This window comes from Hippoglossus hippoglossus, chromosome 4 (genome assembly GCF_009819705.1).
Source record: "Hippoglossus hippoglossus isolate fHipHip1 chromosome 4, fHipHip1.pri, whole genome shotgun sequence".
Classification (NCBI taxonomy): Eukaryota; Metazoa; Chordata; class Actinopteri; order Pleuronectiformes; family Pleuronectidae; genus Hippoglossus; species Hippoglossus hippoglossus.
In genome coordinates this window covers 13,089,042-13,103,906 of record NC_047154.1, presented here as the reverse complement: position 1 = coordinate 13,103,906, position 14,865 = coordinate 13,089,042, and the positions used below count along the sequence as shown (strand labels likewise).

The window sequence follows — 14,865 nt, the reverse complement described above, 5'->3', positions numbered from 1 at the left end:
GCAGCAGACAGGCCCCCCGGCCGCAGTGAGCCACAGCCGGCTGTCCAAACTCCCGCTGACCCGCATCAAGGCGATCATGAAGACCGACCCAGACGTGTCCCTCGCCAGCCAGGAGTCGGTGTTCATCATCGCTAAAGCCACAGTAAGAGCCGCAGCGCCACGCGGATCCTGTCCATGTGAGACTAGCTCGCATCTAAAGGAACATATATCTACAGACTGGTGGTGTTTCTCTATGATATATGATCAGTGTAAAGTATAAACTCCAACTGAGCCACTGAAGATCTGAAGAAATGTTTGAAATGATTGTTGTTTATAGGCTGCAAATCAATGTTAGTGTTATTGTGTTGTATACATCAAGTTAGATCTTACAGAGGACATAGTGTCTAACATTTTCAATCACTCACTTTATCAATATGCCACTTTTCATACAAAACTAAATGTAACAAAAAGTGCTTCACATAAAACCAACCCCCTATTACACCCCCCCCCCCAAAAGACCCCAGTATAAATAGGAACTGAGTAAACGCTGTCTCACCAGTCTTCAGGACTTGTACAAGTGCTTACAGGCTCCCTCCGAAGACCTCCCCATCCAGGAGGCCTCCCCAGCACCAACTATCCAGCGGGGGTCCCAGGAATATAACTTCTGCTGGTCTTTACCTTTGTAACAACCCACCACTCAGGTGGTGGTAGAACCCAAGAAACCACCCAGACTCCAGTCCGACTGATTTGAGCTTTTTAGACATCTCAATTAAATGAATTACCTAAACAAAATATATATTGTTAGGAAGCAAAAGAAAAAAGTGAGCAGTGTCATGATACCAAAATCATACCTGCTTAAATATCATGATACCAATATTTACACACTACCATGAGCCTGTTTTTTAATTAATAATCTTAAATCTCATCAGACTCAGCAGAAAGAAGATAAAGTGTTCGATAGAGACTCACTGCACCGACAAAGAGGTGATGTGGACAGTTGGCGAGAGCACTTGTGTTTGCTGTGATTGTTTTGTCAATATTAAAGCTAAAAAAGTTGGGCACAGCCTCTATGCCTGTGGAGAACGGAAGCAGAGCACAAATCAACACAACTCACAGGTTACATGGCAGAAATGAAAAAGTACTGACACCGAGCGACATGAGTCGGGCTGGTGAGGGTGAGGGTTGATAATTTGTCCAATGAACACGCACTCAAATGACAAGTACACAGCCTGCTGAAAAGTGTATGTCAAGAGCGTAACTAGCTGTGTTCTGATGGGTTCTGCTTACCAGGGCCGTAAAAGGTTTTTTTTTCACACTCCTCTGGCCCACTGACAAAACTGGGATTCTCCTGATGCCACCCATAACCAGTCCAACTGTGACGGATGCCCCAAGGTGTTTGTGAAAGAGGGAGGGTGACTGCTTGATCACTGTCTGCAGCTTTTTGACCTGGTTCTAGTTTTGAATAATAATAATAACGTTTTTCTTTCTTTTAGGAGCTGTTTGTTGAGATGATTGCCAAAGACGCCCTGGTGTACGCCCAGCAAGGGAAGAGGAAAACTCTGCAAAGAAAAGACTTGGGTAAGCACTGTAAAGAAATTCTCCTGTGTGGTAATAACACACAGGAGGACTATGCTTGAAAATGGGTTCATGATGTTGACGTTAATGACTTTAAACTAAACTTGGTACAATGCTGGTTATTGTACAGGGGTTAGATTGTTTTGCTACAGGGTTGATCATGTTTAACTCGTTTGCAAATCTCATGTTTATTAGATCTGCTGTAAAGGGACTAAAACTTATAAATCAGTTTTAACTTTTGTATCTTCTCTTGTCATTTGTCTCAGTCACATAATTTCCCTTCTCTTTTTTTTTATCTTCCAAAGACAATGCAATAGAGGCCATAGATGAATTTGCATTTCTTGAAGGTAAGCCTGAATCCTAGTTTTTAATCAACCCTGTGGGTACGATGTATCTGTGTTATCCATGCAGTAGCCTTCATCGTAGTCTGATGTGAACCTCACTAGAAACTGTACTTCATGTTGTGGTAACACAGAGCACAAGACCTGTTACACTGGGTAGCCTGTCCATGTCTTTCGTTGGCCGGACAATCACACAAAACTCTCCCTCCTTCGGCCACAATTGAATGGTCCTATACATCATCTGCTTTAACAGGCTTTATGTTGATCGTACGCAGAAGTATGAACCAGCCTATGTTCACACTGCAAGTTACATCCAGTTCATTTAAATCCGATTTAGTTCAGTAATTACTTGAAGTTCAATTTTTGTACTGTTTGCATTGTTTTTACTACGCTCAATATCAAGTGACAGGCAGGGATCAAATCCCATAAGAGTACATAATGTTCAGCATACTCACGGTGTTCACACAGATAATATACTTTATTGACCTCAGTATGTGCCAGTACAAGTACTAACTCTTCTTTATTATCTCCAGGCACTCTAGATTAAAGACTGCTTCAGGAGACCAATAAGAACATTGAATATCAGCAAACATCCAAGAAACTCTCCATCACAGGGACACATTTTACTGTGGAAAACTTTCTGGTACTTTTCTAAGACACTCTCTGTCCACAGGTTACAGTTGCTGTTTGTAAATTCTTTTCTATATTGTGCCATTAAGAGTTGTCATACTTTGAAAACATCAATGGGGATGTGTACATTATTTGTATATATTTGAATATTACTGCACAACGGAATAAATTTAAGTTTTAAACCTTAAATTTCTGTCAAACTGAAAAAGTCTGTCATCATTTTCATCAGCCTGAGTTACTGGTAAATTTGAGATTTGCAACACAAATATTGTAATATTATGTCATGGGTGAGTACAAGTTCACTTAAGGGCTTGAGATTAAAACCAATAATGCATTTTAGCCACAGTACATATTACTGAAGCAATACATAATTTATCCACAATACGCCTTAATGAAATTTTGGTTGACATTCAGGACAAACAAATCATTTGATATATTTAAATTTTTTTACTTTTTCATTAGAATGGTACCTCTTAAACACTGGCAACATGCTTCATGTTTCTATATCATCATTCATTCTTTCAGTTGAATGCCTAAGCTTGGTCACACCAGCAGAATGAGCAATCAGAAGTGACCCAACCTTCCTCAGAAAAGACCCCCGCAGGACTCCACCAACAGAGTGGAAGCTTCTACTTAATATCACATATTCCCGTTATCATCAAGTGATGATGACAGTGGGGGATGGTGTAGCTGACAGTGTAGCAAGATGTTTATCTGGGGAAACTAGCAGCACTGGATGAAAGGAATTAGTGTCTTATTCAAAACATGCAAATGTGAAAAATGCAAGTGAGGTGTTTGTAGACGAGCTTCATTGCAAGTGACTCAAACTACAGATGTGAAACTGACAGACCATTGGGTAATGTAGCTTCCTTTCAGGTTCCTGTGCAGCTCAGGTGGATCAGATCTGCTCAGGTTGATAAATGGGGTGGAGCTAAGGGGGGGATTTCTGATGTCACAAAACTCTTGGTACCATTAAATGTAATACAAGGACAACAAGGGATCCCTCCAAAACGTCCACACCCACATAACCCTGAGAGGTCTGAAAGCACCTGTGTGGGTGGACTCCAGGTGTCGGACGCTTTAACCCTCTGCAGTGACTTTATTTAGAGCCCTGTCCATGGTGCTGATCCTGGGACCTCCAGGGAGGCAGGAACTGTCCAGGGTACTGATCCGTCAAATCGTATTTAGACTTTACGATGGTATGTCATTGGCGGATTGGATTTTTCATCGTGGTAGTCTTAGTGGAGCTTTAGGAGAGTTGCCAAGTTGTACTTATTCCAATGCACTTCCTGGTTTGTCACTTGGACCAAAAGACAGGGACATGTATGTATAACAAACGGTAAAGATTCCTCTTGAGAATTAGCATTCTGTCCAATATAAATCAGTTACAGATGTACATAGATGGTTTCTCTATTTGACATAGTATAGCACAATGGCTTTATTTCCTCAACTTTATGAACATTACATCCATTCTTAAAGTTATTACATTATATAATTAATATAATGCAATCATCATTTCTTTCAAAACCAAAATCGGCCGCTGCAGCAAATCTGCACATGGACACAGTACAAAACAAGCCAGTGTTGAAGAAGTGAGTTAAATGTCAGGCTCAACATAGCAACACTGAGGAAAGTCACACAGAGCCTCACGTTTGCATTAGGAATGTATCTGAATGTCTCTTGACCTGAGATGTGTGTTGTTCTTCCTGGCAGAATTTGTTAAACACTTCCAAAGTGTTCGGTTTCACACTCTAGGCACATCAAGACCCCTCAAGTTTTTGCAGTGGGGATTTTTTAAATAAATGCCTGAGTGTGTTTAAGCTGATTTTCTGGGTTTAGTGTTTCGGGCAGTAATGAAACAGAGCTGTGAGAAGCACAGATGTTTGGTTTCAGAGGAACACCAGTCAACTCCCTGCAGAGGAATTCCTGACTGGCACAAGGGAACACGGATTGGATCCTTTCTAATAAAACATAATCACACGTCGAAGGATTGGACATCATTTTATTTCCACAGTCAATAAAGACATTCCATTAAGGAAATCTCATGTGAAAAGTGTAGAGCCTCCCCCTGTCTAGAGCAGAACATTAAGAATGATCTGATGGTCCTCATTCATATTGATGGAAAATGACATACTAACAGAATAAACCTTGATCCTGTGGCTCTCTTTAGCAAAATCAGGCTTAATCACTTATTCTGCTGTAAAACAATTTCAAATAGACTCATGAAACAAATTAAAATTACATTTAAGATAACTGGTACGGACTATTGTAAGATTAATTTACCTTTAAAATACAACAGACTTGATCTGCTTGAGCTCAAAATTAAAAAGTTTTCTCTGCAGAGAAGTGACTTCTCTCACTACCTGGCAGATCTGGCTTTGTTAATCACGATATGCCAAAGTGTGAGTGCACCTGGCTTTTAAAAGGGAATGGGAGATGGCACCCTGGTTTAATCATGAGACTACGTAAAAAAAAAAAACTTTTGAACCATGCACCTGGCGTTAATTTAGCAAAATGTGGATTTGGACACACCCTTCATGCACTTGTGCTATGTGCTTTAGACCATGTACTTAGGTCATTAAAATAGAGCCATAAGAATGTACAACCATAGCAGCTTTGGGAGACTGAACTAAACCTCAGCAGTGCTTTGAGCTAAATGGAAACATCAGCCATTATGCTCACAAAGACAACTTTAGCCATTTTGCCAGAAAGCAAATGTCTCAATAGACTTGCTAAAGATTTTTAGGAAAATACCTACTGTATATCTTTACAAGTATTTGGTTGCACCACATGATATCTTTTGGGTGGTGAAGTTAAAAAGTGAATTTAAGCAGTTTCAAAACTTATCTAACAAATTAGATTTGTTCTGGACTCAAAAATGTTAAACATCTATATTGAAAACACCTTTTAAAAATACATTTTTAGAAGTTTTGTCATTGACCCATATCCAGATTGTATTCGTATTAAGCAGTCAAAAAATATGTCATCCTTATTTCATAAATACTAAAATCATGGAAAAGCATACAATTAAATGAAAAGCATTATATTCCAATGTCTCTATTTGGGGATAAAGGTTGGGTAAACAGTAACTGGCCTACTTGCAATGGAGGAGGCCAAAGGTCATCTGTACCGCAGGTTGGTTGCTTCCTCACAGTTCTCATAGTTACATTCAGTGTTACTCGATTGCAGTCTAAAGGCTGGCGACACCCTCAGTCTTCAAGGAGCACAAGCCCGTCTGGAGAGCTCGGCACCTGGACCCTGGCCTGCAGACGGAGGAACACACAAGTGGATAAGAGACCATTATACAGATAGTCACGTGAATCTTACATGTATCGTACAGGCGTACAGCATAGATGAGGTGAGAGGCCTTTCAATGTTTGTCTATTTGATGAAGTCTCACATGCATAACATACCTGCACACAAAGGAACAGAAGAGGAAATGAAGGAGCACAGCGTTTGCTGCAGGTGACATAAATAAACCCCAGAGTGGAGGCACACATGTCTACAATCAGCCCTCAAAACACCGCCATTGGCTCACAGCAAACATGACATCACAAGGTGTGTTCAAGCTCTGATCTGCCGGCGGCTGCAGTGGAGTGGAAAAAGACCCCTTCAAGTCAGACACTTTCTACTTTTCGTAGCTCGTTGATGAGTCAACGACAATGACCGATCTCAAGTCTTTTCACACCTCAGCTAAATCAAAGTACGGTTTAATGAAAACATACATGATGACGTATTTACAGCTGAAAATTACATATTTACATGTGTAAATAAAAAACTGTCTTTCAGAGGAAGATGAAATAGATGACATCCTCTTCGGAAAAGAAATAAACTGCAGATAATGGATCTGAACTTCTTGGAATAACAACACATCATGCGAGTCAGTGGAGCCTTCAGCCAATCAGGGCAGAGTTGTGTCGTCACAGAGGTGCTTCCCAGGTGCAGCCGGCTCGCTCCTGTGATGTTTTATGGTCATGTGACATGCTGATGTGCTGAAAATGTCTCACCAGCAGAGCCACATAAAGTCGAACAGACCTATACACACACACACAACCACTCTCAATCAACACACCACCGATTAGTGTGAAGGTGTTGATACAGTTCTACTCTGTTACGGTTACAATAATGACACCTCGAACACAAAGTATATCTGGTTTGTTTCTCTTCCAGTCTTCATCCAAAGCACTGGTCGAGTCATTCATCACCATATCAGGATTCTCAACCACCACCAGTGTCAAGACAGTGGGGGGGATTCCTATTCTACAGTGTTATCCTGATGACATCACAAAGGGGTCTAAACTGATTTGATATATACCATCACTTGTTATGCATGGGAATAAAAATGTTTACTCAACCATCAAATTAAAGTCTTTGTTTTCCCTGTTTCAAAGATTCCCATAAAGTATTTGCTCCTTGCAAATTATCTCTTGGAAATCCCTCTCAGATACAGTAAACTCTCTCTGGTTGCTGCATGCATGACCAGCACAGTTCACCAACACCCCCCTACAATCTCCAGGAGGCCATACCATCCTTACAGACTTTACCCCGTCAGCTCCACTACACCCTGCCGCTGCTTCTACTTTGTGATTTTCCACATGTTCGCGAGTCTGCACACCTTGACAGGAGATATTTTAATCGCTGCAGAGATGTGCAGAAAAGGCATCTGGCTCACCAGCAGACCTGTAGTCATGTGGAAGGTATGTTTTTGCAGCTGAGATTCCAACCTGATTTCTTGGGTCAAATTCTTCAACAGTTAACCCCACCCCTAACACATACACACACACATGTATATACACATTTCTACTCCAACCTCACCTCTCAGTGCACAGGCTACATATTTTCACATCCACTGTTCTGATATGTGTGACATGCTGTTGCCTTGTTGTCTGGATACATCTCAATTTCTCCACCAAGTGTTTCAGGAGCCAAAGACACTTGTCTTACTGTTGAATCCCACAAAATCTGTCTATTACATGGATCACATTAATGTCTCAAGCAATATTTCCCAGTGTGAAATGTGTCTGGCTTTGTTTTTTTTCAAAAGTACAATGTGCTCTAATCATTTAGGCAATTGAAGGGCAAAGTATTGTTTTGATATATGTATTGTAAACACTTTTATAGCATTGTCTCCCTCATCTTTTCTCTATTCTGCATTAAATGGGGCCACCCAAGTAGTTTTAGTCAGTTAGTTTAGTAAGTTATATATAAACAACACCTATTACCAATGGATGTTACATTCCTTTTGGGTTTGTAGATGCATGTGTCTTGGTTAACTGTCAGCAGATAACTGACCAAACACAAAACATACCACCGTGTCAGTGGTTTCACAGCACATCTATAATGGAATTTGATAGCAGAGACTTTTTTCAGTTATCTAAATAAACTACAAATCTCAAACTTAGGTGTCAATCCAGTAAGAACAAATTGGGGGAACGATACACATTTCTCTGCCGTCCAACAACAGCCTGAGCTTTTAGTCAAACAAAAAAACAGCTTTATACAAGCTGGTAATCTGTTCTTGATACCCAAGCATCTCATGATATCAAAGGGTAGTTGGGTCCACCCATGAACTGCAGTGTTCTGGGTTCATCTCAGGCCCACTGACATTTGTTAATGGTTAATTTCCTGTCATCTATCTACTGTGTCTCTCCAAATATGCATAAAATCTATAAAAAATTGATTTGTGCTTTGGATTTTAACACTGACCAACAGTGCTCCATGCACCTGTAACCACACCCAACAGTGATGTCACGGTACACTGGCGTACACCTCTGCATCCCTGAAGTAGGGCGGACTGACAAATTGCACTTTGGGATAATCTTGAAAAAGTCCGCAAATTAAAACAAAAGTATTAAGGAGACATGGCTGCGGAAAACCACAAATAAAATTCTCTAGGTGCTGTTATATGTTGTTATATGTATTATAATGTAATGTGTATCAGACCTGATAGAGTCGAGAGCAACACTATCATGTATTGTCTTATTAATAAGAATTATGACTCAATTATTGTCATCAACTGCCAAAGAATGACACAATTTATGTATCTGTCAAACCAAACCAGTCCTCTGATCAACTGTTGTACACACAGTTGTTGTTGGCATCGTCTGATTTCTGCATCTGCGTTTGTCATTTGTTGGTTGCTTCAAAGGAATATGTTCCAGAAACAGATGCCGGCCCACATCAGTCTCTCTGGTTTCTCTCGTTATAATCAGGTCCTGATGCTGTTTTCTGTTGAAGCCTCTCTGTAATGGATATAGATGCTTGACTCTCAGATAAAGCCTCCAGCTTACTCTTGTGGTATTCTGTTATGGAAAGAAGGTAATAATTTATTATGATTCATGGCCCAACAGGGAGAGCCCGCAAAGACGTATTAACGGCATATTTTTCAAACATCTGAACCACTTTATTGACCAAATTTATTACATTTATTTGGTGACAGCAATGCATTGGCATGAGTAAAACCATAAAAAAGAAGTAAAAGCAAGAAAACATTTTGTTATTGGCTGCAAGACTTCCGAGTTTATTCTGGAAATTAGAGGCCTGGTTAGAGGGGCCAAGTTAAACTTTGTAAGATTTGTCTTCATTTGTTTGAAGTCAAATTTGTAATATTTATCAGCAGAGATTTGTGACGCAAGCCACAAAACCAAGTTACAGCGTGAGTAGAACATACAACATACATACACATCATCGGCCTTTGATGGAAACGTTTTCTCAATAACTTGGACTAGTGGGAGCAGACAGCAAAAAGACTGAAAGTAGCAAGATGCCGAAGATAGAACCTTGTGGAACGCCACCAAATCAATAGACAATGGGGATATTTCATATGACAAATCTCAATTCATAACACTTTTGGGGGATAAAGGAGGCTGATTGGACAACACCCTAACCCTGTCATTGGGGGTTAAGCTAATGAATGCAGGTCATCACAGTTTCTAGGTGTGTTTGGTACTTTGTTTGGAGTTCAAGAGAACATAACTAACTCAGACATGCCACTCTTTGGACTAATAGTTTTCCCTGCTATATCATACATTGCCAAACCCAGGTTGACGGAATATTGGTTGTAAATGACGGCATTTTGTGCCGTAAAATTGTCCAAACTGATCAAGAAACATGACTCCTCGTAGATTTCACCAATTAAATCTGTTTCTGTCCTGGCAGAGACAATGCACTGAGAACAAGAGAAGAGGTGGGATGAAAGAGGAATTTCAAGCCTCAAATGAAACAAATGAGCCTTGGCATCTTATGTGAGGAGACAAGAAGGGAGAGACGAGTGAGAGGTGAGATGAGTGTGAGAGAAAAGGAGGATGAGGGAGGGAGTTTTGTTGAGCGTGAGAAAGACTGAAAATGAAAAAACAGAGGGTGGGAGGGAAAGACGGTAAGACAGAAAAAGAGAGGTGGTGGAAGTGAGTGAGTGAGAGATGGGCAGGGAGGTATAAAGAGAGGGAGGGAGTAATATAAGAGAGGCAGCCATAGAGGGAGAGGTGACAGAGTAGATTATCCTCCTCTCCTCTACTCCTCTCTGCCAGCCTCATCATGGTCATGCTGCAGATGTTGACTGTTATCTCTCTGACTGTTATCCTTCTGGCATCTGTGGAAGGTAGGACACAGCCATACTTACTTTGTGTGTGTGCGTTTGTGTGTTGCATGGCTTGTATGAACCCTGCAGGTGGACAGTGTAGCAAGAGAGCGATGGCGAAGATAGAAAGAGGAGAGAAGAAGGAAAGAGGGATAGCAGCAGCAGGAGCAGCGGGGAGGGAGGCATGGATGTAAACAGAGGGGCAGAGCGCAGGAGGACGAGCATCTGAAATCACACACACACACACACACACGCAGAAAGAAAGCAACTGTGTCAGGGCTCAGTCTGTGTGACGCTGTCACCGCATGTGTTTTTTGAGATGTTGCGAGAGCACTGGAAGTGCAGCGATGAGCCTGAAGATGGATTCTAGATCATCTGTGGCATAACAAAGCAGCTCTGTCCTATTTTACAGCTCTTATTGCTCCTGCTGCTTCACATCACACTTTAATTTGTTTACACATTTGCTGTGGATGAAAAGGCACCATGACACACCCTCCACGCAGACACACACTCCTCCTCTCTTTCTCTCACTTTCTCCCTCTTGTTTCACTGGCATGCTCGTGTGTTCTGCTGCACAATGGGATGCCATTGTAATTCCTCTGGCATTCTTGTGTGTGTACATGTGTGTCCATATCTGAGAGTGTATATGTAACCAGAGGGCATGTGCACATTCTGCAGAACAGATAACATTTTTCTGTCTGCGGAAGCTGCCAATACATTGTTTCAGTCTTTTATAACATCAGAACACTGACAAGAGAGAGCTGAACATTCATGCTTTAAAATGTTTCTCTATCTGATTGGAATGGAATTACCGATAATGTACAATAATGTGTAGTGTTTGAAACTTTTGTGGCTGTCATGATTCGAGCTGAGAAATAGATTTTCACTTTGATATGGCCTTGTTTGCAAAAACAAAAGGTGAGAAGCAGCCAAATTAACTGAGGGATCTTAATCTTCCTTTTTCTTTGTTTTCTTTCTCACTCTGTTTCTATGCGTTTGTCTCTTTTGTTTCCCAGGTAAAGGTGTACAGATGCAGAGAGATGTCCAGTGCTGCATGTTGTACTCACAGGGCAAGGTGCGTACCAAAGATGTGTTGCGGTTTGAGGTGCAGACGGAGGGGCCCGACTGCAGTATACAAGCCATCATGCAAGTATTCCAACTATCCACTCCTGGAGCTAAAGAGCACACAGCGATCTGCAGGCATGGAAAATATGCCTCTCGTTATAAGGGAGGGCAGAACCGGGCTGAGAGGCATTGTCATCTTTCCAGGTCATGTTGTTATGGCAGGGCTCGGAGCTGTAATTGCCAGGGAAGTAAGAAAGGAAATATGTGGGAATAACAAGCCATCTGAAAATACCTTGTGAGCCAGCTGAGCCCTGCCGCAGCCAGTCAGTCAGAACAGCAGGGTTTAGTTAAATAAACCATGTTGCATTGTGATACCTATTGTTTCCAGCAAGTGGGAGAAATCAGATGGAGCTGGGGAATGAGGAGCTTGCTTTTTCATGTGGTCAAGCTAACAAAAACATGAAATTCTTATCGATACAAGAGTTTCGTTTGGTTCTCTCTATTCCAGTGGTTACCAACCTCCGTTCCTCAACTTTTGATCATAGTTTGACTTCTTTTTCTACCAGAGAATAAAACATATTTGACTCGTTCCAGTCAAATTAAAACATCTTTTCTTCGTGAATCCTTTGTGCACAAATTCTCTGGGGCTTTGCTGCACTTCATGGACATCTTTGTAGTCCTTCACATAAGTGCTGTATCATCGTTTCTCCCTTTGTTTCTGCTTCAGCACACAACAGATTCTGGATGTTCAGAGTTCAGCAGAATGTTGTTGTCATCCTTTATTGTGTAATTTTTACAGTCTTTACACGAAGAAGGCGGTGAAATGTGCAGACCCCAGGGACCGGAAAGTGAAGAGGTTGCTTAGAAAACTCCTGCAGAGACAGAGAACCAAGGCCCACCGAACCATGTGGCTCCTTCCTCATGACAACCTGCCCGTCATGTCAGAGGTCAGCCACAGTGTACATTACAGACACTGCTGTTACACCCTCCAGCAACCGAGCAATACACATGTGTCACAGTCTAATTTATTCAACAATGTTAAATACTTTGATTTACTGTCTCTGCATTGAATATTCTGAAATAAATGAGAATAGAGAGATTTCCATGCTATTTCCCTGTCACCTCAGTCATTAATAGAGTTTCCTCCTCTTGTTATCATCAGGACAAGAAAGATAACTGGGCGGTTCTCAATTTGGAGTGATGAAATGGAGGAAAAGTCACAGTCATAAGTAAGGTTCTCTTTAAACCTATGTTTGGTGAACTGCATAAAATATGTACAGTATCTTACAGTGGCTCTTTCATATGTCTCATCCTTTATTTTTGCATTCCTCTCCCTTTTCTACAGGCCAAGTAAACTTTCAGCAGCTCGTCGTCCTAACACAGCGAAGCCCGCTGTTTCTCCAGTCGTCTCGTTTCTCTCTCTCTCTCTCTGTCAACACTATCTGTCTCCCTGGGACCAGACCTGGGCAGCAATACATATTTATATGGCTTTAGATATTTGAATATGAACTGTGCTTGAAATATTCCTAAACACGTGGCTGGAACAGTCTCAACAAAGGAGTGTTTACTTGTGAGATAAGTTGAATTTGTTATTATTATTATTTCTTAATGGCTCATACTGTTATTTGCTGGAGTCTGCGTGGAAGTGTCTCCCATAACATAACCACTCATGACTGATGTGCAACCAGTGAACAAGTTGTAATTAAACAAATGATACATGAGCAGTGATATTAATATTGTATATCAGCAAGACACTTGTATACCTTCATTAATGTGTAATGTCACAGTGTGTGTGCAGGATATTGGGGAACTGATATTGATTTGCACCTCATTTTGTACAATCCAGGTCTTAGTTGTCTTAAAAAACCCTCGTTCAGGCTTCGATCTTCTGTAACCGACTGTTAGAAAGCTCAACTCTGTGTCACATGAAGAGCAAACGATATTGTGTCCACTTCGTATATTGACTGTTTGTAAACTCAGTATTTAACCCGTGTTAGTCTTTTTAAATCAGGCCCTCAGACATCAACCAGCTATTTCAATATCTATCTGCAGTTTACATTTGTCTTTTTCACCAATAGTATTTCACTAAACTATGCCAAAGTATTCATGATTCAGTTCACTACATGGCAAGGCTGTTAAAACTTAGAGGGCTCAACTGTGTGTGAAAAGCACAAGTATTGTATTGTAGAAGAATGCACTGTATGTTTAAACACAGTATCTCAAGTCGGCAATTTTATAAATTAATCTGAAATAATGACTCAAACTGTCTCATCTGTCTTTTCTGGGTATCTTTTGCGTGTCTGCATTTTGTATTACACAACATTGTATTTATCCATGCTGCACTTTGGTTCAGGTCGAAAATCTCAAAAAGAAATATTTGGTGCATTATGAATTTAACAGATTTTAATTAATTGTCAAGTCAGTAACAGGTGTTTTTTAAATTCCTCCAGTTCTGCCCTAAGCAGTTCAGCATGAAGGTGTTAGCATGTAGCTCAAAGCACTGGCTGCTGTGCCCCAGTACATCTCACTGAGCTGCTAAAGCTCATCTCAGGAAGGTTCAAATCTATGAGGCCAAACACAAGACAAGGCTCTAAATCTTGTTTCCCTAAATAAACACATGTTATTGTAACATCTCTGTGAAGGAAGAGAATATAAAGTTAATATTGTGGGTCAATTGGTGAAATCTGGGTCAGTTTTGAAACATGCAAACTGCCAGGAAATACAATAACAACAAAAACACATTTTATGAGAATTACTAAAGATTTTTAGTCAACAACAAATCATATAAAAATGGTTGTAACACAGAACCCATGCAACTAAAACTAATTTGATATAACAACATGTTTGTCTGAGGATGAGGGTTTCTAGCCAGGAGAATATCCTCCACCAGGGGTAGCCACAAACACAATAATGAGAATCACAGTTCAATTCCTGAGCCATTTATTTGTCACATTTTTCATAAGCTGTCACAGCATCAAAACTAAAGAGAAACTTCTCAATGAGCACAAAAGTGGCACAAAGTCATACGAACTTCCAACTGAACTGTAATGTATAAACCTTTTCACTTTGCACTACACTTTCCTCTAAAACACCAAAAAGCATAAAGCAACTGTACATTCAATTCCTCAAAGCGTTGACAAACTTTATTCACAGTACGTTTTCACAAAACAATACAAATAAATCTGTGATTAATCTTCATTACATTATTCCAGTCTAAATATACCAAAATTAAATTGCATGTTTGGTTTTTGGTATAATGTAGAAAACTGAGCAATAATTGAAAGCAACCATTAAAACACTATGCTTTTTTTTAAATGATGAAAAAAAATCCAAAGTATGAAAGAACATCAATATTTCCAAAACAATAACTTTTAATTGCAGAAAAAGAAAAGTTTATCAACTTGATTGATATTTCCTTCTCTCTCAATACAGAATATATGTAAAAACAATAGAGAGAAGAAATTGTTTCAGAACAAGTATTACTACAGGTATTACTACAATTAGTGTAGGAGTACAGTCGTATGCCCATAGTTTAAAGCAATATCACCAAAGAAATACAGGAAATACTTGCAAATATATATGATGTACATTTATAAGAAAGCAACAAGATTTAAACATTCTAACAAGTCACTTGCAATATATCAAATCTTAAAGTAATAAGTGGTAAAGATTCTCCTTCCCACTGTGGTCCAGTGTCAA

General features: G+C 40.2%; 2 protein-coding genes across 3 annotated transcripts in view; both read left to right on the top strand.

Moving 5' to 3' along the window:
* Window positions 1-2,733, top strand: part of pole4 (polymerase (DNA-directed), epsilon 4, accessory subunit) — a 2,983-nt gene extending 250 nt beyond the window's left edge. Inside the window, exons 1-4 of one of the 2 annotated variants that reach the window (XM_034583929.1) lie at window positions 1-142; window positions 1,473-1,557; window positions 1,860-1,901; window positions 2,429-2,733. The exon at window positions 1-142 is cut by the window's left edge and continues 246 nt beyond it. In XM_034583929.1, the coding sequence (XP_034439820.1) occupies window positions 1-142; window positions 1,473-1,557; window positions 1,860-1,901; window positions 2,429-2,442 (283 nt within the window). In that variant the 3' untranslated portion in view covers window positions 2,443-2,733. Of the gene's footprint in view, window positions 143-1,472; window positions 1,558-1,859; window positions 1,919-2,428 lie in introns of those variants that run through there. The other variant, XM_034583928.1, reaches the window with a different exon arrangement.
* A 7,194-nt stretch (window positions 2,734-9,927) lies between these two features.
* Window positions 9,928-13,429, top strand: ccl44 (chemokine (C-C motif) ligand 44). Its single transcript, XM_034583871.1, has 5 exons — window positions 9,928-10,122; window positions 11,118-11,247; window positions 11,966-12,113; window positions 12,329-12,395; window positions 12,512-13,429. Exons 1-4 carry the CDS (start codon window positions 10,059-10,061, stop codon window positions 12,365-12,367), a joined length of 381 nt encoding a protein of 126 aa, XP_034439762.1. The 5' UTR covers window positions 9,928-10,058; the 3' UTR covers window positions 12,368-12,395; window positions 12,512-13,429.
* Window positions 13,430-14,865: the final 1,436 nt, after the last annotated feature.